Here is a 24,137-nt window from a genome sequence, read left to right on the forward strand (position 1 = left end):
TGTGTGTGTGACCAAACACGCGGGGCTGGCGACTGTTGCCGAAGCAGGGCTCTCAATACAACCTGACCACATGCCCAGGCGCAGTCATGCGGCTTACTGTCTCGCAGTGCCCGATTGCGAGGCTGCTCTGTCTTACACACGACTAGTATGTTGGTGGATGGTATAGACTGAGCCGCGGGACGTATACTATCCAGCAAGACGTGCGAAGCTCAAAGCGTTTAAAGTGTGGGGAAGCACGTCGACTGTGTACTCAAAACAAGCTCCCATCTAGTGAGCAAAGCTGTACAAGTGCGTGTCGGCTCAGGAATGGCGCAGGCAACTGAGGAGCAGGCTGGCAGGCATTGCTTATCGATTAGACCACAGAGTCGCGTTTCCCACCCCCGTTATTACCCGATTAGGCTTAATGTAGTTTGCCATCAATAGGTGCACACTACTGCCGGCTAAATCTACGAATCGCATCCTTCCTCCCCTTCACAGACTCATAAGCTTCTTTCCTATGAACATGCATTCCGACGCGTACATGTTAACCCCAACTATGCAAATCCTCCAAGACTAGCGAGTGAGCTGTAGCCGCTGCATTTCAAGGTGTCGAATCCCCCTCTAATCTGTTAGACGACATAAGACGGCGTTCCATAATTGGGATATTCTGTTCGCATTTTGGTTGGGCCTGCAGGCTTCGCGCCTACGCAAAGGAGGACGTAAGTAACACCACGTACACTGGCTACATCGTCTGGTCGGAGGGTATTCAGCCACTTACCGACAAGCAGGCGACTCTCAGCATGGGCGGCTCAGAGTCATTCGTCAGTGATGCGGTGCGTCTGGCCACCAGGAATTGTGCGAACTGCCCTCGTCATCCCGAAAAGAACCACCCGGAAATTGCTCCCACTTTCCAGGTGTTTCGCCTTTAAGACGGCCGTAGCAACGGTTTACACAATAGAAACATTCTGTACGATCCCAGAAATGTGGAAACTCGGTCGGGAAGGTGGAATCAACAGGCGGTGGTGAGTCACGAAAAACAAATACGAAAGAGAAAGAGAATCCGACGGGCCTCATGGTTTCCGTCGTTGCAAGCCTCATTAGGACCCAATGTTTCATTCCAAGCAAGATGACTAAATCAGTACACAGACGCTTACTCCAACGCAAGACCGTCGCTTTCGTGTTGAACTCCGCTTTAGGAAACGTTACCGCACCAGGGTCGACGATCGAGCCGTCCGCGCGGGGTCCGATATCGAGCAGCAGATTCCCATTCTTCGACACCATATCAACGAGCGACGCCACGACCGTCGACGCATTCATATACGCGTCGTCCGCTGTGGCGCGGTTGTACCCGTAGCTGTACGGATCCATGCCCTGGTTGCTCACCAATAAATGGATTTTAAAAAGTGCCGAACCGAAGTCGGAGAGAGAAAACCGGTGCCATAATCCGGAGAAGTCTAATCTTCACCGATGAAAATCGCCGATTGTGGGACAGGAAGAGTGAGGGGATCGATCGAGCCCGGCTATTTGAATAGCCGCCTGGTTAGGCCAGCAGCTTCTCTCCAGCGATCCATGACAGAACATCAAAGTATATCCATTGACGTATCCCGAGGTTTGACGAACAAGTACTACTTACCAGGTAAGCTTACGTGCGTTTGGCATAACACGTTCAAAGGATGGCAGGCATTGCAGTGTTCAGGCGACCACAATAATACGGCCGTAATCACCTTCGGCCGTCCGGCGTAACCGCAGAACTCGGGAAAAAAAAGCTGACACGACTAGGATGGAATCCTCCTGCATCTGCTCTTGCATTTGGATTTCTTGTTCGCGGCATAATCTCTCCGTGCTCCAGCTATCGCACGTCTGGATTACTGATCAAGAATTTCTCCAAATAGGGGCCGCAGACATTTGACCTTGCCCCACATACGATTACATTTCTCCTTCCAGAAGGCCACACCGTTCGGCCATCTGATGACCCGGCTCGCTTGAATAAAGATTCAAGGTGAACGTCACCAAAGGATGGTGGTGGGAACAGTTTGGAGTGACCGCTACGGCCTGTCATCATGATGCAGATATCTGTTTCAATTTGTTCTCGAGTTTTCCAGACCCTGGCTTATACTACTAGGAGTGTGCATACTATAGGAGGGAGTTCCTCAGCGTGGCATTGCCATATTTCTCGAATTCCTCTAACTGCTATAGGGGAAAAGGCCTTTGGATAGGCAAGGTCACTACAGTCGCGGGCCTCATTTCCCAACCAGCATTTCCTTATTCTTCCCACTTGTCCAACAAAACGTCTTAAGAAAAGGCATAGTTTTGACTGCAAACAACTTTAACAACCACAAGTATTGCAGGTCTCTATCCTAATATTCAAGTCTATGGTCCCTGCAAACTCAGGCTGAAAGAGGTTTTGCTACATGATTCTGTCTATCCTCCGACTGGTACAGTAGTTAGATTCAGCTAATCCGTTCCTCAGCCCCTGTCCGCGTTGGTAGTGCTAACGGCAAACCCAGAAAATACTGGTCTATTGAGATCACAGCGGTCCCAATAAACCATGATCCGGAATGTGCCCCTGTCTTTGTGTCGACGGCTTTCAGTCAATATACTCAGCACAAATCAGCGACCCTCGAAGGTCCATGACTTGAGCTATGGTTACGTTGGGGAGAAGATTCGACGTCCAAAGGTTGTGGTTCAAAGTTGTCATGTTGCCTTCATCTCCATCGTAGTCCAGAAACTCCGGGCCAGGGTAATCCAAACCCATCGCTGTGATGAACTCGTCTGAAGCCACGTTCTGACCGGTCATCTCGACAAGACGATTCTCCAAGTCTACCATCTGCCACCTCCACCACAGACGATCGAGATTTGTGTGGTGCAGGTAGAACAGGGGATCGCCAGGGCTGGAGACTACATCCAGCATCTAGACCGGAATCGTTAGCATCGAGCATCTCTGGTAAAATGGAGCCGGTAGCTTACGGTGCCTCCAACGCCGAAGTGGCCTGCCAAATGAGGATTGGTACCCCAGCAATTCCAAGAATCCGCGTAAGTGTCAATCGCCTGGCACTCGTCGACGTAGGTGCTGTTGGCAAGATTGAACTCGGATTGATTCAAGTCGCGCGTCAAGCACAGATTGGCGTCGGTGCTGGTCAAATTGAGATGGATCGTGAGATTCACGAATGGTCCATCAGTCACGCAGCCATTTGCGTCGACGTTGCCACTCCCGAAGCCTGTCACCGTGTCGAATACGGCGGACTCGTTGAGCGGCCCAGCCTCCGCATCCTCGAGCTCATTCCAGTAGGGCTGCGAGCCGTTGTAACCACACTCAGTCTGGAGGTAGATTTCATGAACTCGCACTGTCGGAGTTTTGTGTTAGTCAATCTGCTAATCCCTGTATTTCTGGCCACGTACTGTACAGCCGGTGCCACGGAAGGAAAGATCCAGTGTTGTGGATGACATTTGCCTGATTGATGTGTGTGTACATCAGATCGCCCCAAAGATTTTTCGAGCCCGTGACATTGAGCTTGGATGGCTTGTTCATCAGACACAGCTCAGCATCAATGTACGACTTCTTCTCAGCATCGGACAGCGATGTCCTGGAGGACTGGTGAGTCACTTTTCAAAACAGGGGACTGCAAACTTTGGATGCTTACCATGACTTCCTCTGGTTAAGGGCCGTACATTCTGGTGCTTGCTTGACAGGTACACTGGCCTGAATGGAAGGAAGCACCAGAGAGGACAGAGCCAGAGCCGCCAGGAACGGGGAAACCATGTTGTCGTTGGAAAATTGACTGAGTGTTTGATTCTGAAGACTGCAAGGCAGAGAGAAGCAGCTTTATATGCGTGTTGCTACAATGCCATTTCAAACGAGATGAAAGAGTTCGCAGCAGCCTTCTACACAAATGGTAGCCGCGAGGAAGTTTCAGTGGCCATTCTCCTTCCGGATATTTTTGCCGAAAGATAGCACCTACAAGGGACACACGATGAGAACAGGTACTCTTTGGCGAGCGCAGCGGGGCAATGGGGACTTAGTCAGGGAGCCAGATCGATCTGATTAGATTGACCGCTCCGGCTGCCGCTGTGGGGCTTTGCGACTGTCGAATCAGGATTAAAAGCGCGCTAGTACCGATACCGGCTCCAGTCTAACAGCCTCTATCAAAGGAGTCTACTCCACCCTAATGGATACGCGACGCTCTGAGCCATTATTTTTCGGCCGCATAATGCAGGCACCACACTGTAAGCACGGTGCGCTGCGTGAAAATCACGCAGTCACTAGGCTTTCCATGTCTTAGTAGTTTCAAACCTTTCACTACGCGCGGGAGATGTCCTTCGAACGCAATTTCCGTCTCGCCTCACATATTGATGGTGACGCGGCATAGCGAGTAGTTACCATTTGATGTCATCTTATAAGTCCATAAATACAACAAGGTCTAGGTTCAAAGCTCATCATTCTCCAACACGCTTGTCTCTCAGTCTCTAAGCTCTCTCTTTCTTCTTCCACCCTCTCTCAATAATGCACCCTGAACTCAGTACTGGATTGGCTGCTCTCAGCCTGCTGAATCTCGTTGGGGCCGTACCGTCCTGCCAGTCTGGGCAGTGGGAAGACCTTGCTTCCATTCCAACCCCCCGCCAAGAGCACGGCACCACTGCTATCGGCAACACAACCATTGCCATCCTCGGTGGCATCGTTCCCACAAATGGCTCGACAACCACGACCGACCTCCTTCAGCTTTACGACATCGATTCCAACACCTGGAAAACCGTGTCTCCAGCCCCTTACAAAGTCAACCACCCCAACATTGCCGCAGTGCATGACAAGTTGTACCTTCTCGGTGGCTTGGCCCCTGGCCCTGTCTCTACTGACGTGACCATGAACTGGGTGGCTTCCAAGCTCTGCTACGCATACGATGTCGAGACGGACACCTGGACCCAGCTGGCTTCCATGCCGAGCGGCATGGAGAGAGGAAGCGCCATCGTCGGGGTACAGGGCGAGATGATCTACCTTGCTGGAGGGATGACGGTGCTCATGACGGGATACCAGGACGCGGTCGACTCCGTCATATCCTTCAACACGACATCTGGCAAGTGGCAGAGGCTCGTAGTAGCCGCCGCGGAGCTGCCCGAAAGCCGCCAGCACGGAGCCGGCTCCGTCATCGGCGATACTTTCTACGTTGTGGGTGGCAGGCGGTACAACCAGACCAACTACCGTGACACGGTTTTCAAGCTCGACTTGGCCAACCAGGAGGCTGGCTGGGAGACAAGCACGGGTCACATGCCAACGGCCCGAGGAGGTATCAACGGAGGTGCTGTTGGAAGCACGTTCTACGTCTTTGGTGGCGAGGGCAATCCCGACTCTACCACTGGAGTGTTCAATCAGACTGAAGCATTCGACACGGTGGCGCAAGCGTGGACTGAGCTGGAGACCATGCAGGTACCCCGTCACGGGACTCAAGCAGCTGCGGCAAACGGCCGGATTTACATCCCTGGAGGTGGCCTTCAACAGGACGGGAAAGTGGTCACCGTGGATGGAGTCACTACTTATCAGAATCCGACGGCGCATTTCGATGCCTACTGTGCTTAGTGTCCCACCGGAATCTTTGAAGTGGGGGCGGGAAATCCGGGTTGCTGGCGAAATTGAATACTCCCAGCGTATGACTTGTATAGTAAATTCCTACCTGCTCAATTGGTAACGACAACAACGTTTCGGAAGCCATGCCGCTTCCAAATTTCTTTCGGCCGAAAGATAGCTTACAGGGTACACGCGATAAGAAGGAGTACTGGGTTGCAAGTGCAGTGGGGTAATGGAGACGTAAGGAGAGAGCAACCTTAGATTCATCTGATTACATTATGCCAAATGCGTGAAAGTACCGATCCCGGCCTGCGCCCGGCATATTCTATCAACCGATGCTTTCCCCACAGTATAGTTGCACGTGTGGTGAACCAGCTCGAGCCTCCCCAACAACGCCAAGTCAATTTGCGTATGTTTTGTCCAAATAAGCAAGTGCTAAAAACTGGTATTGATTCTAATGACCAAATGGCCCCATGATCCACCTTCGACCTTCAGGCTTGACCACAGAATTCGGGGAAAAAGACCGCAAGACGAGCACACATCCTGCTGTCTTTATGAGCTTTGACTGCGCTTTACTGTCCGTACCTTAATGTTCCCACGTTCTCAGGCCGCTGCGCAACTAAGCTCGCGATCGAGAACTCGCTTTGCCTAGCCATGGGGTCAGTCTTTACATTTGTCAGAGTCTATGTGAACTCACATATTGAATAACATCATGTCCCATCAGATAGGGATCATGTAATGGACTGTTTATATCAGGCGGTTCATCGATATGCTCTCCCTTCCATACATTCTTGTCCGGTTCATAGCTCCGCACCTGCAATCGCATTTTCTCATCGCGCTCCTGCTGTTTAGGGCCATCGGGAAGGTGAAACATCAACTGCCGAGCAGCGGAGCGAGCGGCAACAGACTCGGCACGTGGCTTCCGAATCATCTCGAAGACGCGCAGGAGCTCCATCAGATCGGCACCGTCGCGGGAAAGGCACTCGGCGAGAGCACCAGCATCTTCGACACACTGTGAGGCGCCTTGGGCTGCGAATGGAACCATAGCATGCGCTGCATCCCCCAGGAGAATGACACGTCCGCTCTTACTGATCCATGTCGGCAGAGGAGGAACTTCTGAGATGCGCCACAGGTAGCCTTCCTGAGTCGGCGCGTGCGACAATAATTTCGTGATCGTGGGCTCGAAATCGTGAAACAATTCTTTGATCTGATCAAAACTCTGTCCTTCGTCCTGAGTGTATGCATCGTGGTTGGCATGGTCAACGATAAGCGTCATGTTGTACGCGTCCTGATCCGGAACCGTTGCTGCTGTGATGGAACGGCTGGGACCGAACCAGAAGTTTAAATCCCCGAGACACGGCTGGAGTTCTGGATCTTGCTGAAGGATCGGAATTGGTATGTTCACCATCCAGGCGCTCAATTTGTAGACGGCCTTTCCCTGGGTTTGAGGTAGGATGCATTTTCGTGTAATAGAGCCAATACCTAAACAAGCAAATTAGTTCATCCGCAACACTTCTGAAGCAGCCGTAATGGCGGACTCCAAGAAAGGGAAGGATGCTGCTCCCGAGTTGGACGTACCATCAGCACCAATTATGATATCTGCTCTCAGCTCGCTCCCATCCTCCAGCATTACAGCTGGCTTTTCCTCGTCGATAGCGGCAACCTTGCAGCCAACTGTGACGTTGACGTCTGCCTTCAGAGCTTCTTGAACCAACATGGTTTGCAGGCGCTGGCGGGTGAAAGTCCAACTCTCAGTTCCAAAGGTTCTGGCATACTGGCCCACCTCTCTCTTAGAAAGTACTTCACCACTCTCGAATCTACGCCAGTTCCATGTTGCCTTTGGTTGGTGCAAATTTTTCGTAAAGGTGTCACTCAACCCGTAAGCTCGAAGGACACGCACTGCGCTTGGCTGCAATGCGATTGAAGCGCCAGCAGACTGATGGAGCGTGGGCTGTTTCTCCAAGACGGTGACATGATGACCGTGGGCCCGAAGGGTAATAGCAGCGGTAAGACCGGAAATTCCGCCTCCGATGATGACAATGTCAAATGGCATATTCGTTTTCGTACACGATAGATGAAACAAGTTACCGTTAACATGATAGTCATCAAGACTCTCAGCAGAAAGCGAATTCATATATTCTCTGAAATTAAGCTAGCAGCCACTTTGATCCGAGGCTATCCGTCGATTCCCGCATAGCCAGTAAGTTTATAACTATAATCTTAGGAGCCTCGGCTCTTCCACCTGATGCATGCAAATCTACGCGTGAAAGCATAACGCATGCAAGGGATGAATTCTTGCAACGCCATAATGTTTGGGCGCAGAGACTTAAGGAGCTTACAATCGTATATACTACGGTAAAACGAAAACTAAAGGGTATCAATATTCGATGACGGATGAGTCGGCAATGGGACGTGCCGAATTACCGCTCAAAAATAAGGTTAACCGCAGACCGAGAATGCGGTGCCAGATCGACCACTCGCTTGATGCTTTATAATAAACTTTATAGACTAGCGTAATGGCACCTTATTCAGTGGCCGTCAAAGTTCGTGCGAACCTATCATGAATAAACACCATTCCTGGGACTGGCAACATTTTAAAGGTGCTCTTTTTGTAGGCTCCACCGATCTTCAACTCACAAGTCTTTTGGCAAACAGGGAATATTGGCATGATGGGTTGATTGTGCATGCAAATTAATTCGTACTTATAACAAATATCATTTAGACAAGAATGTTTTTTGACTCAACTCGAGGATGCCGCTAGCTCACACGTCCATTGAAGTGAGACCATCATGGCCGATTTCACATGCCATGTCATATCTAAATAAGAAAGACGACATAGAACACTATAGGGCTGTGAGTCTATGAAAAAATTTACTACATCCAACATTTATATACATGGATTGGGTTCCGCTTTGCGGAACTACATCTACATGGACGACAACAGCTCGACTTGCTCCCGCATTCTCGGCCGATCGATCAGCTCCTCCATCCCAACATCAAAGCCCTCCCTCCGATACAACGTCGACAGCTGCGCAGCAGCCGCCTGATCACCCCAAACGTCGTAAAACGGCGTGTCCGGATCGAAGTCAGCGTTGCCGGCACTATCACCCAGGACGAAATCCCAAGCACGCTTCACCACCTCCTCTGCAGCGCGGCGCCGCGACTGGAGGTCACCACCAGCCTGCCCGCCTTCTACACCCACAGTCGTCTCAGTACCACTACTAGCACACGCCGCCGCCTCCAGCAGCGGAAACCTCGGCGCCGCACCCGACGGCCTAGGCAAGACATCCGCCAACACCTCCGCGCCATCCGCCCTCGTCAGCGCCTCGATCGTCTGCACCAGCAGATCCGCCACGGCCTCAGCCTGCGCCCGCGTCATCGTCGCGTCGCCGTACGTCAGATCGATAGTGACGCGCTCGCCATCCTGATCAGGGTACGACCACACCCACACATCAGCACGATCATGCGGCGGGACGACGATGTCCAATTCGCACCTCGTTCTCCCCGCCCCCGCACCAGCCGACCACTCCCCATCGTCGTCGTCGTGATCGTCGTCATGCAAGTTCTCATGCGTAACCATAGAACTAAACCGCGTCCACAGCGGCCAATCGCCATCAGTGCACCGCTCGACGATCTCGCGCAGTCCAACGTGCTCATGCGGCAGCGCAGCGGCGTACGCGGCGTGCACGCGCGCCAGCAGCGCCGCGACGGTGTCTTCGCGCGGGCGGACGCGCACGCGGACGGGGATGAGGTTGATGCACGGGCCGGGCAGCTGGTCGACACCAGGAGCGCTACTGCTGCTGCGGCCGGATACGGTGTTGCCGAAGACGACGTCCCACTCGGCGGTAGAGGAAGACGACGCAGACAGCGCGGCGAGCACGACCCCCCACGCGGCCTTCAGCACCGTCGCGAAGGTGACGCCGCGGGCCTGCAGGGCGGCCGGCGCGGCGCGGACCTCGCGCACGACGGACTGGTCGACGCGGTTGCGCGTGGGCGGCTGGCGGTGGGGGAGGATGGGCGTCATGGCCGCGCCGGCGAGTGTGTCGCGCCAGAAGCGCAGGCTGGCGTTGTCGGGCGCGGGGTGCTGCGAGTGGACGAAGGCCGAGAAGCTGCATGTAGGCCCGCGTGAGGAGGGTAGTTCGTTGTTCTCGTAGGCGGCTTTGAGGTCGCGGATCAGCAGCGGGATGCCCAGCCCGTCGTACTGGGCGTGGCTGAGGCGGAAGGCTAGCGTGTGCTGCTGCTGCGGCGGCGTCCCGTTGGCGTTGGCGTTGGCGTGGTGCTCGAGGAGGGTGAACGCGACGGTGTTGGTGGCGCCCATGCGCGTCTGGATGGCCTCGTGGCGGTCGAGCAGGTAGCTGTCCGCGTCGACGCCCTCGGGCAGCTTGACGTGGTGGAGGACGACCGGCTGCTGCATCGTGTCTTTGAGGACCACGGCCCAGGTGCGCTGCTTGTGTGCGAGGAAGGTTGTCCGCAGGATGGCGTGGCGGGCGACGAGGGCACGGCAGGCCTGCTGCATGCGCGGCACGTCGATGGCGCCGCCCTGGAAGCGGAGGAGGAGGTAGTTGAGGTAGCCGCGGTGCTGGAGCTGGTTGGAGGCGTATGTCCAGGACTGGTAGTCTGTTGCCCATGCGACGTCGGCGATTTGCTCCCGCGAGACACCCACGTGCGGAGCGACGATCTTGTCCACGAACTGGTCCATCTGCTCTTGCGGAAGCGCCGAGAACGGCACGTATTCGCGTACTTCGGGAGCACTCTCGTCTGCCGACACTGCAGCCTTGCTCATGTCGCTGAGCACGGGATTCGTGAGGATCTGAGAGACGGAGATCAATACACCTTCAGCTTTGAGGGCGTGTGCCAGGCGCATGGCAATGATTGAGTCGCCTCCCATGCCTAAGAAGCTGTCATCGACGCCAATCCGTTCAGGCTGGAGACCCAGCAGCTGCGCCCAGTGGCGTTGGATCCTCTTCTCCATGGCTGTCGTTGGCGGAGTCTTCGGCTGGCCGCTGGCCGAGGAGCCGGAGAGAACGTGGTCGGGCAAGGCTTCAACGGCTCTCACCAATTTCTTGCGGTCGAGCTTTCCGTTGGCTGTGAGAGGCAGCTCGCGCACCGCAAAATACAGCGATGGGATCATGTAGCGAGGAAGCGAACGTGACAAAGCCGCATCAACCTTCTTGAGCGAGGCCTTGAGCGCCTGCGGCAGTTCGACGATAACATCGCCCGTTCCCTCGATTGCCGATTCTCCACAGCTGGGATCGCAGATGAAGGCTGCTAGCATCTGGTGCGTGGCTCGAGATATCACGGCCACGGTGATGCGGTCCGCCCCGGGAATCTGTTGGCGCAGATGGTGCTCGACCTCGGCAGTCTCAAGCCTTTGTCCGTGTAGTTTCACCTGGCCGTCCTGCCGCCCCATGGTTCGGAGAGAGCCGTCAGCCTCGTAGCGGACGAGATCACCCGACCTGTAGACGCGTCCCGTGCGGCCCAGCTCCTTCATCCAGTCCGGCGTCCACAGGAACGACTCGTTGGTTTTTTCGGGCATGTTGAGGTAACCGTTGGCGAGCACAGGCCCCTCGATGAGAAGCTCGCCGGTGCATCCAATCGAGCAGAGCTTGTTGGGATCAGACGGGTCTGCAATCCACGTGTGAACCGCCGCCAGTCCCTTGCCCAAGTTGCGGCAGTCCGAGTCCGGTTGCAGCGCATTCAGCGTGCACAGAATGGTCGTCTCCGATGGCCCGTAGAGCTCGACAAGATGCAGCTGACCAGCCCACCGCGCCACAAGATCCTGGTTGAGGGCCTCTCCTCCACAGAGCAGCGTCTGCAGCGTTGGGACCGACGATGGGCTGAGCAGGTTGGCCACGGTGGGCGTCAGGTATGCCCAGTTGACGTTCATCTTGGTGATGTAGTCGCCCAGGTCGTCCACCCGCTCATCTTCTGACGGCATGCATATGCAGCCTCCGCTCATCAATGTAGCGAAGATGTCTCCGATGCTCATGTCGAAGTTGAAGTTTGAGAACTGCACCACGCGCGAGGTCGGACCGAGCCGGGCCATGTCTTTGTAGGCGCAGATGCTGGAGCAGAGAGCTCGGTGGGAGAGGAGCGAGCCTTTGGGTTTTCCGGTGCTGCCGGACGAAAACACCACAAACGCGGGTTGGGTCGGGTCGATGGCGTAGGGTAGCGAAGCGGCCGAGCTCTGCGGAAGTGCGCGTAGCATCTCCGCATCAATGATGACCGTCTTTTGAGCAATAGAGGCCAGTTTCTCTGCGCTCTTCGTGTCGGCCAAAACAAGTTCAGCGCTGCAGTCGGACACGATTTCCTGCAGGCGGCCTATCGGATGCGACGCGTCGAGAGGAACGCAGGCACCGCCAGCTCGCAGCACCGCTAGCTGAACGACGACGGCATAGATGGATTTGTGGAGGACCAAGGGCACCAGCATCCCGGGCGTTACTCCTGCCTCAGCCAGGTAGACGGCCAAGCGGCTTGAAAGATGGTCCAACTCGGTGTAGCTGAGGGTTCCCTCCCACGTGGATTCCAGCGCGGGAGCAGATCCGCGAAGAAGGACTTGGTCGGAAACCAGCGAATGGACGCACGTGTCTGCAGCTGATAGATCTTGACTATTCCACGCGACAATCTCGGCATGGTCTCCGGGGCTCAGCAAGTTGAGGTCTTGGAGCTTGATGGATTTGTCTGCCTGGTTCAGCTGGTGCAAGCACTGCTCAAACTGACCAAGAATCCTGTGCATCTGGGGGGAGGGTACGGCGCTGGGCTTGAACTTGGCCGAGATGGAAAGCTCGCGGGGATGCAGACCGCATTCAACGACCAGGGGATACGTGTGGAACGCGTCCGTGTCCGCCGTCGTACCGGCCAGAGTCCATATTTCTGGGTCAAGCTTCGATTCGTCTTCAGGCTGCACAACAAGGAGGTTCTGGAAGTCACAGATGTTTCGGAGGTTCTGGTTGAGCGAGGCAATCTGCTGCAAGCCCGAGTGCTCGAAGGGCATGGCCTTGACAGAATCATCCTGAGTCTGCTGCAGGTACTCGGCGATGGTCAACCGGGGGTCCGGGCGGACTCGGACGGGGATTGTGGTGATGGTGGGCCCAAGGACATCGGCAATGTCATCAACAGAAGCGGAGCGCCCTGATAATGCCATGCCAAAGACAACATCGTCCTCGCCGACATGCTGCGAGACCACAAGGGCCCACGCCGCCCGCAACAGCGTCTGTGCGGTTATGCCGAGATCTGAAGCAACGTCCCATTGCACAAGGCGGCTTACGACTTGTGCCCGAGTGTCTTTGTGGGCATCCACCGTGGGCGCTGGGAACTGCGTGGCAGGAGCGCCGGCCAAAGCAGAGCTCCAGAACTCGTCCGCCTGGGCCGAAGGCGCTCCATTGAGATGTTTGATGAAGTCTGCAAATGAGCTAGCGGGCAGGGCACGGGGCGTGCCGCGGTACGCCTGCTCGATACGGTCCAGCAGCTGCGGGAGGGTCCATCCATCATACAAGGCGTGGTGGCAGATCCAGGTGGCCGTCTTGCAGTCATGACTGAGAGCAAGTTGATGCAGGGGCCGCCCGTAGGAGATGTCCAGCTCGCTGTTGTCCACGTCGCTGTACGTCTTCCACTCCAGAGCCTCATCCACCACCACCTGCAGGAGTGCGCCACCAGAGGCGGCCTGCACGACGCGCGTGCGCAAAATGGGCGTCTCGGCCACGACCGTCTCCCACGCGGAGCGGAAGCGCGTGATATCAATGCCGCCCGCCAGGGAGAAGACCATGCGGCCGACGTACGCGCCCGGCTGCCTGTTCGAGGCGGCAATCAGCCCCTCTTGAAGCGGCGTGCAGGGATAAATGTCCTTGATGGCGTCGCGCGGGACGCCGCACTGAGAGGCCGCCAGGCTGACGGCGTGCTCGCGCTCCTGGACGAGCTCGAACGGGGACGCCCGCCTCGAAGCAACGGCAGCAAGCGGCAGCGGCGCCGCCAGAGCGGCCATGCGGCGCAGCACCGGGGCGGAGAAGACCTGGGCGACGGTCAGCGCCAGGCCGGCGGCCCGGCGACAGTGGGCGACCAGCCGCATGGCCGCGACCGAGTCGCCGCCCAGACGGAAGAAGTTGTCGTCGACGCCGATGAGGCTCTCAGGCATGGCCAGCGCGGCGGCCCAGCCGGCGCGCAGCAGCCGCTCCGTGTCGGTCGTGGGCTGCAGCTTCGCGGCGTCGGCCAGCGAGGCGCGCGCGACATCGTCGGCGGACAGCTGGGCGCCGACGTCCCGCAGCGCGCGGCGGTCGACCTTGCCCGACGACGTCATTGGCAGCTGCGGGACGCACACGTATAGCGACGGCACCATGTACTGCGGCAGCGCGTCGGCGAGGGCGCTGCGCAGCGCGGCGAGGCGCTCGGCGGGTAGCTCCTCGGCGGCGGACGGCGCCAGAAAGGCGGCGAGCTGCTGCTGGCCGCCGCGGCGGATGACCTCGACGGCCAGCGGCAAGCCCGGCGGCGCGGCGGCGCGCGCGTGGTGCTCGATCTCGGCCATCTCGACGCGCTGGCCGTGCAGCTTGTGCTGGGCGTCGCGGCGGCCGACGAAGGCGAGCGAGCCGTCGTCGTTGTAGCGCACCAGGTCGCCCGTCGCGTACGCCCGTCCGCTGCCGAGGCCGGGCACCGGCACCGGCCAGGAGGCGGGTAGGTCGACGAAGGAGCGCTGGGTGCGCTCGGGATCGTGCAGGTAGCCGCGGCCGACGATGGGGCCCTCGATGAGCAGCTCGCCGATGGTGCCGACGGGCGCGAGCCGGTCCGGGTGGCCCGGCACCACGACCCAGGTGCGGCAGCCGACGCCGAAGCCGATATTCGACGAGTCGGCGACGCGGCCCAGGCCGACCATAATAGTAGACACAACAGTGCACTCGGCGGGCCCGTAGCCATTGATGAGCAGCACGCTGTCGGCCCAGGCGTCGACCGTGTCCTGGCGCACCGCCTCGCCGCCCATAGATAGAATACGCAGCGACGGCGCGTCGGCGGGCGAGAGGAAGTCGCCGACGACGGTGGGCGTGAGGTCGGCCCAGTTGCAGCGGTACCTGCGGATGGCGGCGGCCAGGTGGTTCATGCGCTCGTCGTCGGACGGCACGCACACGACGCCGCCGAACAGCAGCGGCGTCAGCGCCTCCTCGATGACCTGGTCGAACGTGTACGCGGCGAACTGCAGCGCGCGCGTCTCGGGCCCGAAGAACTGCGCCGCGCCGTGCGCCCGGCAGCCCGTGGCCAGCGCGCGGTGCTCCAGCATGATGCCCTTGGGCGTGCCGGTGCTGCCGGACGTGAAGACGAGCCAGGCGAGGTTGTGCGGCCGCACGGCGTCGGGCAGCGCGTGTGCGGGCGCCGCGGGGAGCGCGTGCAGGAAGGCTGCGTCGGCTGCCACGACGCGCAGCTCGGCGTGGTCGCGCTCCAGCACCGCGGCCGCACTCGGCGACGCTACGGCGACTCGGGCCGCCGTCTGGGCGAGGATCTGGCGGCGGCGGGCCGCGGGCAGCTTCACGTCGAGCGCGACGCAGGCGCCGCCCGCCTTCAACACCGCCAGCACCGCCACCAGCGCCCATCCGCTCTTCTCGAATGCGAACGGCACGATTGTTTCCGGCCCCACGCCGCACTCGCGCACCAGGTGCAGCGCCAGCGCGCTCGCCAGCGCGTCCAGCTCGCGGAAGCTCAGATTGCAGTCCCACGCCTCGATCGCGGGCGCGTCGCCGCGGGCCGCCGCTTGCTGCTCGAAGAGTCGGTGCACGCACGCGTCGTTCGCCTCCGGCAGCTTTGCGTTCCACCGCGCCACCCGCTGCGCGTCCTCGGCGCTGAACAGGTCCAGCGCGGCGACGGGCGTGTCGACGCCCTCGGTGATGCGCTGCACGATGGTCGCCAAGGTGCTGGCGACGCCGGCGGCCTGCGCGGACGACAGGTGCGTGGTCCAGTAGTCCAGGCTGAGAGCCAGGGCGCCGTCGGCCTGCACCGCGACGGCGAGCGACACGTCGAACTCGGTCGGGTCGTAGTAATGGGAGGCCGTGAAGCGCAGCGCGCCGGGCTCTGCCGCCGCTTGCTCGCGCTGCACCGAGATGGCCGTGTTGAACAGCGCGCGGCCTGGCGCGCCCAGGGCGCGCTGCACGTCGGCGACGGACGTGTGCTGGTGGGGGATGGCGTCCAGGAAGCCACGCTGTGCTGCTGCTAGGGCGTCGCTCACGCTCGCTGTGAGGTCCAGCCGGCAGGCCAGCAGGTTAATGAACGGGCCGACGGCGTCGTCGACGCCGGCCACGGGCACGTCGCGGCCGGCGGCGAGGTAGCCGAAGCACACGTCGTCGGTGTCGGCGAAGCAGCGCAGCAGGATGCTCCACGCCACCTGGAACAGGATGGCCACCGTCACGCCCGCCGTCTGGCAGAAGTCCTGGATCTCGCGGCCCGACGCGTGCAGCTCGACCGACTGGCTCAGCAGCTCGCGCCGCGCCGACGTACTGCCCTGCTGCTGCTGCCGCAGCGCGGGGAAGTAGCACGGCTGCACGCCGTGCAGGTAAGTGGCCCAGTGCTCCAGGTGCTCTTCCGGCTTCACGCTCTGCAGGTGTTTGATGTAGTCGCTGTACAGCGGGCCGCGGCCTGGCGCCAGCCGGCCGTCGTACGCGAGGCACAGGTCTCGCAGCACAACCGACATGGTCGCCCCGTCGATCAGGGCGTGGTTGATCTCGAGCTTGCAGAAGAGCGTGCCGTTGTCGGCCGCTGCGAGCGTGAGTAGATGCTGCGGCTTCGCCTCGTCGGTTTCGTCGAGCTCCTCGTCGACGAGGCTCTGCAGCGTGACGTCGCGCGACCGGCCCGTGGCCTCGAAACGCGAGCTGGCAGCCACGCGTTGCAGGACCACCTGCACAAAGGTGCCGTCCTCGGCGGCGCTCTCGAGCAGCACTGTGCGGAGGGCAGCGTGGCGGTCGACGACGCGCTGCCATGCTGAGCGAAGCCGCTCCGGGTCGACAGCGGCATTCTCTGCTGTCACTTCCCAGACGGTGAGGCATCGGTACACGCCGTCTTCTTTCTGCTGGCTCAGGAGGAGGCCCTGCTGCATGGGCGCACAGGGGTAGATGTCTTCGATAGGACCTTCGACCTTGGAAAGCAGACGTTGCAAGGCGCCTCTGTCCGTTTGTAGTAGCGGGAAATCGCTTACGGTGTACTCAGGCTCCATTTCCTCCAGGCGCAGGACCATTTGCTTCAGCAGCGCCTCGCAGTCTCTAGCCCAGCGGAGGACGGCATCGCGCTGCTTGATGGCCTGGCTGAAGGCGAAGGTGAAGGTGACACTGCCGCGGTCCACCGAGACCAAAATGTCGAATATCGCATCCCGCAGCATTCCCGGGGCCACGTCCTGCCACTTTCCAATCCTGTCTGCCGGGACCAGTAGCGCGTCAGAGCGCTCCATCTGCTGATATTTGCCAGTGTAGTTGAACAGAATCTCGGTCTCGGGTGCATGCTGGTGCCCATCATCAGTCCTCTTCATGTGGCGCGCTGTGAAATGGTCCCAGCCGTTATTCGTCACCGTCCTCCGAGAATCCTTTGTCTGGCGGAGAACTTCTATCGGATCATCGTCTGGCGAAGTGGTTCCTGGAAGGGGGTACATGGTGGTGAACCAGCCCACAGTTCTGGAGATGTCAATATCGGCCGTCCAAGGCTCGCGGCCGTGGCTTTCGACGCTAAAGTGCGGGCCCTCGCGGTCACGGAAGACGCGTGAGAAGCTGGAAACGAGGGCCGAGATCATGACGTCGACGGGCTCGGTGCGCAGCGCCTCGTGGCAGCCTTCCAGCAACGACAGAGAGGTATCGTCGTCCAGCGTGAACTTTTCAAACTGAACGGCGCCAAAAGTATTATCAGCGGGAGAGATGCCCCAGTAGTCGACGATCGACTGGTCCACGGGCGGGGCAAGAATGGCCTCAGGGGTATGGTTTTTCAGGCTGTACTCCTCTTGAGCATTGACCCAGGATCTGAACGACATGGATTGGGGCTTCTGCAGCACGCCGTGCGTCAGCACATCCTCCAGATCTTCGGCGAGGATCCTCCACGACACCAGGTCGATGGCGAGATGATGGACAACAAGGAACAGGACGTCATGGCCGCCGTCCAACTCGAACAGATCGACGGAGAAGACGGGCCCGCGCTGGATGTCAAGACTGGTCTGGCTGAGGGCAACTGCGTCCTCCATCTCCGAAGACGACGGGCCCGCGTGCACTGCGAAGCGGTAGGAGCCCTGGACGTCGGGCTCCACAGCCTGGTGCCAGGCGCCCTGGCCGTCCTCCTGGCGGAACCGCGCACGCAGCATGCCGTGCCGGCCGACCACCTGGGCGACAGCGCGGGACAGGGCGTCGGCACCCACGCGGCGGGCCAGGCGCAGGGTGAAGCTCTGGTTGAAGTGGTTCTCGGCAGCGCCGCCGCGGAGGTGCATGCGCTGGATAGGCGACAAGGTGAACGGCGCACCATCATCGACAACGTCGTCATCGCGGCGCACGGCCGACGTGATGAAGCGGGCGCGGCGGGCGAGGTCGACGAGATCAGCACACTCCAGCATATCACGAACAGTCAAGGCAATGCCCTGAGCACGGCAGCGGCCGACGGCCTGCATGGCGGCGATGGAGTCGCCGCCGAGGCGCAGGAACGGGCGGCCCAGCGAGACGCGCTCGGCCGCCGGCTTGCCCAGCACTGTGGCCCACACGGCCTGCAGGCGGCGCTCCATGTCCGAGGCGGGCGCGTGGACTGCCTCGTCGTCGAGGTCGGCGGCGGCGAGGGCGCGGAAGGTGTCGTCGGCCAGCTCCTCGACCCACGCCCGCACCCTCGCGCGGTCCATCTTGACCGACTTGTTCAGCGGCACTTGTTCCAGCACCACCCACACGGCCGGCACCATGTACTTCGGCACCAGTCCCGCCAGGCGCGCCTGGACCTGCGGGAGCGCCTCGGCCACGGCGGGGCTGTCGGTGGGCGTCAGCACGCGCATGGCGGTGCCCGTGGTGCGGCCGGCCGGGTCGATGGCCTTGAGTGAGAGTACGCACACCAGCTTGCCGGCGCAGGCGCCTTGCTTGGGCAGCAGCACGACGGCGTGGCGCACGCGCTCGTCGTTCCACAGGTTGTGCTCGATCTCGCCCAGCTCGATGCGCTGCCCGTGCAGCTTGACCTGGTTGTCCTTGCGCCGCACGAAGCTGATGGACCCGTCGTCGGCGTTGTAGCGCACGATGTCGCCCGTCTTGTACATGCGGCGCGGCTGTCCATTTTCTTCAGTGATTGCCCACTTGGGATTGACGACGAAGGCCGCCGCCGTCTTCTCCTCGTCGCCGAGGTACTCGCGGGCGAGGATGGGGCCTTCGATGAGCAGCTCGCCGGGGCAGCCGACGGGCAGCAGGCGGTCGTGGTCGCTCTCGTCGACGATCCACGTCAGGGCGCCGACCTGGTGGCCGAAGTTGGCCGGGTGCGCGTCGACGGCGACGCCGGGCCGGCACGACATGGTCATGGAGCACTCGGCCGGCCCGTACAGGATGTTCAGGCACGTGTTGGGCGCCCATTTTTCAATCGTCTCGCGCCGCACCGGCTCGCCGCCCAGGCAGAGGTGCCGCAAGCCCAGAATCTTGGCCGGCTCGAGCAGGCTGGCCACCGTCGGCGTCAGGCACGCCCAGTTCGCCCCGAGCCGCCCGAACGCTCCCGCTAGGTCGTTGAGTCTGTCCTCTTCGGATGGGATGCACACGCAGCCCCCGCGCATCAGCGTCGTGAAGATGTCCTCGATGCTGACGTCGAACATGTATGCGGCAAATTGCATGACGCGGGAGGCGGGACCAACGCTCATGACCTCGCCGTGCGCCCTGGCACTGGTGGCGATTGCGTCGTGCTGGAGAACGATGCCCTTAGGCTTCCCCGTGCTTCCCGAGGTGAAGACGACGAAGGCGACGTTCGAGGGCTGCGCCTGAGAGCGCAGAGGACCGCCTTGGGAAGAGAGCTCGTCCAGGTGCTCCGCGTCGACGACGACCACTGTCGAGACCTGGTCGCTGAGGAAGGACGCCATCTTGCTGGAAGTGACTATCAGGTTCGCGCGGATTGAGTGCAGGATCTCGACTAGTCGTGCTTTGGGATGCGACGGATCGAGCGCCACGCACGCTCCGCCCGCTTTCAACACGGCCAGCATTGCAACCACCACGTACGCCGACTTCTCGAAGCACAGCGGCACCAGTGTCTCAGGACCAACGCCGAGTGCCTGAAGGCGCAGCGCCAGCGCGTTAGAGCGGTCGTCAAGCTCTTTGTAGCTGAGGTCAGCATCCCATCCCCGCACTGCCTGGGCTTCCGGCCGCAGCAAGACCTGTTCGGAAACCAAGTCGTGCACGCAAACATCGAGCTTCTCTGGGTAGTGAGCATTCCAGCCGAGGATCGTCTGCCAATCGCCTTCGCCTAGCAATGCCATGTCTTTCACAGGTTGGTCGAGGCGGTCGAGCGTCCTGGAGAGCATCTCGCTCAGGGCACCGGCGACGCTGTTCGCTTGCTGCACCGACACTCTGGGAGCCCAGTGGTTGAGGATTACAATCACCTCGTCATCCTCCTGCTCGACGTTCAAGGTAAGATCGTACTATTGCACACTTAGCTTTAACATAATGTAATCAGCAACAAAGAAACTTTCAAACATACCTCGGTGGGGTTGTGAGTACTGGCAACTCGCAAATCGACGCCGGCAGCTGCTTCCTTCCAACTTGTCAGGGATTTCCCCGTCGTGACCATCGTGTTGAACAGGGCTTGTCCAGAGAGCCCCAGGACGTGCTGGATCTCGGCAAGAGAGCAGTTGCGGTAGCTGAGGCATTCCAAAAAGTCTTTCTGAACCGTGTCAAGCAGGTCCTTCATGGTTGCCGTGTCGTCGACTGCGAGATGGCACACTGACATGGTCATCAGCGGGCCAACGATTTCGGCAGCCCCTTCAACCGGGATGCTCCTGTCCGTGACCATGTATCCAAAGCATGTGGATCCCATGTCGGTGTAGTATCGTAGCATCAGAGCCCAGATGGTTTGGAACAGTGTGTTGACCGTGTAGCCGTTCGCCTTGCAGAAAGACAGAATCCTCGGCGCCGCGTCGCCCAGGTCAACCGTGAACGATCGAAGGGCGTTTGGCTCGCCCGCTTTCTCGAGGTCCAGCGGAAAGTAGCAGGGGTTGCAGCCGTCCAGATAGCTCTTCCAGTGCTCTAGACCGTCGCTCGAATCGAGGCTGCGAGTGTGGGCCACGTAGGCTCCGAAGGGAGAAGCCGGGCTTGACCACGCATGTTGGTCGAGTGCCATGACGAAGTCACGCTGCAACGTCTGCAGCGATGCTGCATCCATGACGGCGTGGTGGATATCGAGCTGCAGATACCAACGATCCGAGGAAGTGTGGTAGGCAGTAATCTCGTACGGGACTTTGGCAGTCGAGCTGGAAACGACGGCCAAGCAAGGTAATTGGCCTTCGGGAAGCTCGTCGCCGTCTTTCTCGACAAACGCTATGGTGTCTGGCACCTGCTTCAGGACAGCCTGGAGGTAGAGCCAGTCCTCCGAGGCGCACTCAATGAGCACGGAGCGGAGGGCCGAATGCCGTTGCGCAACAAGGCTCCAAGCTTGTTTGATTTCGGATAAAGTGATAGGCGACGAACGCTGCCGCGGGGTAAGTTCCCAGACGTTGCGGAACTGGTAGGATCCTGCCATCTTCTCCGAACCCAGCAACATTCCATGCTGCACCTGCGAGCACGGGTGCAAGTCCTCGAGCTCATCCAAGCTCTGGATGCCCACGGCCTGCAGCGTTGCGACCGCCTCTTCTAGCACCTGGGATGACAAAAGGGAGAACGGAAGGTATGATGTTGGTCCGGCCGCGCGAGCGCTATCCTGCAAAAAGTCATCCGGCAGCGCCTGCGCTGAACGTTCAATGGTCATGCCGACGAACAGCTCCTGCACTGTCAGAGAGAGCCCCCTTCCCTTGTAGAGCGACACGAGCGTCATGGCTGAGATGGAGTCTCCGCCGAGGCTGAGGAAAGACCGGTTGAGCGGCATGCGCTCTGGATCGCCGTCGAGGGCCTTTCCCCACAGCTCCCTCAGGACACTTTCCTGCTGAGATGCTGGTCTATCAAACGTAGAGACAGAAGAGAATTCATCAAGAGATAGCGTCAAAAGATCAAGCTCGGTGCTGCTCAGCTCCTCGGCCCACTGCCGAACGCTGACTCTGTCCACCTTGCCCGACAACGTCAGGGGAAGAGCTGTGAAAAGGCCCCACGTCGGCGGCACCATGTAGGAAGGAAGCCGCTCGGCCAGCGTCTCTTTGACCCTCTGCACCAGGCAGTGAGCCTCCTCATCCTCTTGGCGGCTGATCAGCTGGAATGGCGGCGTCTGATGCTGAGAAGACTGCTGCTGCTCTTGGTGGAAGCAGACGGCAGCGACCAGCCGGCCCCGAGCTGGGCCAACACGCGGGACGGTCACCACGACGTGCTTGACGAGCGGGTCGGCGGCCCAGACGGCACGCTCGATCTCGGCCAGCTCGACGCGCTGGCCCCTGATCTTGACCTGCAAGTCCTTGCGGCCGACGAAGACGAGGCTGCCGTCGGCCTCGTACCGCATCAAGTCTCCCGTCTTGACCATGCGCGGCGCGCCTTCTATCTCGAGTCCGAGCTCGCGCAGCCACGCCGGCGGCGCCGAGACGAACGTGGCCGCCGTCTTCTCGGCGTCGTTGAGGTAGCCGCGCGCCACCGTCGGGCCCTGCACGACCAGCTCGCCGACCGCCCCGACGGGGACCAGCGCCTGGTCGTTCCTGGGGTCGACGAGCCAGGCGCGCGCGCCGGCGGCGAAGCCCAGGTTCTCGCCGCGGCCGCGGTTGTCGAAGAGGATGATGTTGGTCTCGCTCGACCCGTAGCACTGCACGAGGCGCACGCGCGCCGACCACCGCTGCGCCTGGTCGCGCGGCATGGCCTCGCCAGCCAGGACCAGCGTGTCGAGCCCTGGAAATGCTGACGCCGGGTCGAACGGCTTCAGCACCGACGGCGTCAGGAAGGCCCAGGTCACGCGCATGCGCTCGACGACGCCCGGCAGGTCGTTGCGGCGCTCGTGCTCGCTGGGGATGCACACGGTGCCGCCGAAGATGAGCGTCGTCAGCGTCTCGAAGAGGCTGGCGCCGAAGCTGTATGACGCGAATTGCAGCGCGCGCGTGTGGGCGCCCATGCGCATGGCTGTGCCGTGGTGCATGGCTGACGAGGCGTATGCTTGGTGGTCCATCATGATGCCCTTCGGCTTGCCCGTTGAGCCGGACGTGAAGATGACGAAGGCGAGGTCCGAGGGGCCGGCGATGGTCCAGCGTTGCCGTGGCGAAGCGCTGTCGTCGTCGTCGTCGAGAACGTGCGGGCCGAGCACGATGACTTGCTCGACCGCTTCTACCAGCAGATGCTCGTTTGCCACAGACGTCACTGCGATCCGGGCATTGACTTCGGCGGCGATGCCTGCAAGCCTCGCCTTGGGGTGGGAGGGATCCATCAGGGTGAATGCTCCGCCGGCCTTGAACACGCCCAGCATGGCCACGATGACCCAGCAAGACTTTTCGAAGCAGACCGGGACCACGTCACCCCGCTGCAGGCCCGTGTCGACGAGTTTTGAGGCTAATGCTGACGAGAGACGGTCGAGCTCGCCGTAGGTCATGCTGCCGTCCCACGCGCATATTGCCTCCTTGTTAGTCTGTAGTTCAGTCTGCCGGTCAACCAGCTGGTGGATGCAGGCTCGCGTTGCTGCTGGTTCTTCGCGGTTCCAGGCCGCGATTTTGCTGCGATCAGCGTCGCTCAGGAAGCTCATTGCGCCGACTTTCTGCTCCCTGTCGGCCAGAATACTTTTTAATACCTGCTCCAGGGTCCTGCATATGCTGTACGCGCGCGAGGGCGCGATTTTAGTGCTGGAGTACTGCAGGCAGGGCTCAGACAGGTCCTCCGGGACGCGAAGGACCAGTTCAGGCGGCGTCTGGCAAGCGTTGGGGTCAGCAGCTGCTTCAAGCGCCTTCAGGATATCCACATACCTCCAGTGACGGCCTGCAGATTATGTCATCCGTCGATGATGCTGGGCGCATGTCGACAAGGGTGCGGCTCCAGCAGTCGCCCCCTTCAATCTGTTCTGCTGCAGCGCCAAGCAAGCCATCACGGCACAGGAGGTCGTTCAGCGAGTCTTGAGCATCCAAGGCCACTTGGACTGTCGAGAGGCTCTCGCCCTGCAGTTGGAACTGCACGTGATCGGCGCCGCTGTAGCAACGCAAGACCAGCGCCCACGCCACGCCAAGGACACGCTGTGGAGCGACACGGCTCGACTTGCAGACGTCGTTGAGCAGCAGCTGGTCCACGGAAGCATGTTCAACCGAGCCGGTTTCCGAGGGGGTTGTGGTTGTGTCCGCATCAAGCGAAGGCGAAGTGGAGCGGTCGCTGGATGAGCTGGCGGGAGACGTCATGGTGTGCTGCTGGTTGCTAGGGATGCTGGTGCTTGCTGGCCGTCTAGCTGTTCTGCCCAAGTGACTATATTCTGGCATGGTCCCGAATAGGCATGGGTCTTACCCGGCCCGGTCCGTAATCACCATACCGCATTGGGCAGGTGAGCCGCTTACTCT

General features: G+C 59.9%; 4 protein-coding genes across 4 annotated transcripts; 1 reads left to right on the forward strand and 3 right to left on the reverse strand.

Moving 5' to 3' along the window:
- Positions 1 to 2,566: 2,566 nt before the first annotated feature.
- On the reverse strand, positions 2,567 to 3,739 carry LTHEOB_11389 (Amino acid transporter; the record flags this gene model as incomplete). The annotated part of the gene is made up of 4 exons (XM_035508139.1): positions 2,567 to 2,890; positions 2,947 to 3,323; positions 3,379 to 3,563; positions 3,621 to 3,739. 4 exons carry the CDS (start codon positions 3,737 to 3,739, stop codon positions 2,567 to 2,569), a joined length of 1,005 nt encoding a protein of 334 aa, XP_035366466.1.
- Positions 3,740 to 4,480: 741 nt separating this feature from the next.
- LTHEOB_11390 (uncharacterized protein) lies at positions 4,481 to 5,548 on the forward strand (the record flags this gene model as incomplete). The annotated part of the gene is made up of 1 exon (XM_035508141.1): positions 4,481 to 5,548. One exon carries the CDS (start codon positions 4,481 to 4,483, stop codon positions 5,546 to 5,548), a length of 1,068 nt encoding a protein of 355 aa, XP_035366467.1.
- A 560-nt stretch (positions 5,549 to 6,108) lies between these two features.
- Positions 6,109 to 7,253, reverse strand: LTHEOB_11391 (uncharacterized protein; the record flags this gene model as incomplete). Its single annotated transcript, XM_035508142.1, has 4 exons — positions 6,109 to 6,201; positions 6,324 to 6,565; positions 6,626 to 7,018; positions 7,115 to 7,253. The coding sequence occupies 4 exons, from the start codon at positions 7,251 to 7,253 to the stop codon at positions 6,109 to 6,111; spliced, it is 867 nt and encodes a 288-aa protein (XP_035366468.1).
- Positions 7,254 to 8,462: 1,209 nt separating this feature from the next.
- Positions 8,463 to 23,981, reverse strand: LTHEOB_11392 (Nonribosomal peptide synthase Pes1; the record flags this gene model as incomplete). Its single annotated transcript, XM_035508143.1, has 3 exons — positions 8,463 to 20,123; positions 20,183 to 23,503; positions 23,559 to 23,981. 3 exons carry the CDS (start codon positions 23,979 to 23,981, stop codon positions 8,463 to 8,465), a joined length of 15,405 nt encoding a protein of 5,134 aa, XP_035366469.1.
- Positions 23,982 to 24,137: the final 156 nt, after the last annotated feature.

This window comes from Lasiodiplodia theobromae (genome assembly GCF_012971845.1).
Source record: "Lasiodiplodia theobromae strain AM2As chromosome Unknown scaffold_48, whole genome shotgun sequence".
In the NCBI taxonomy this organism is placed as follows: Eukaryota; Fungi; Ascomycota; class Dothideomycetes; order Botryosphaeriales; family Botryosphaeriaceae; genus Lasiodiplodia; species Lasiodiplodia theobromae.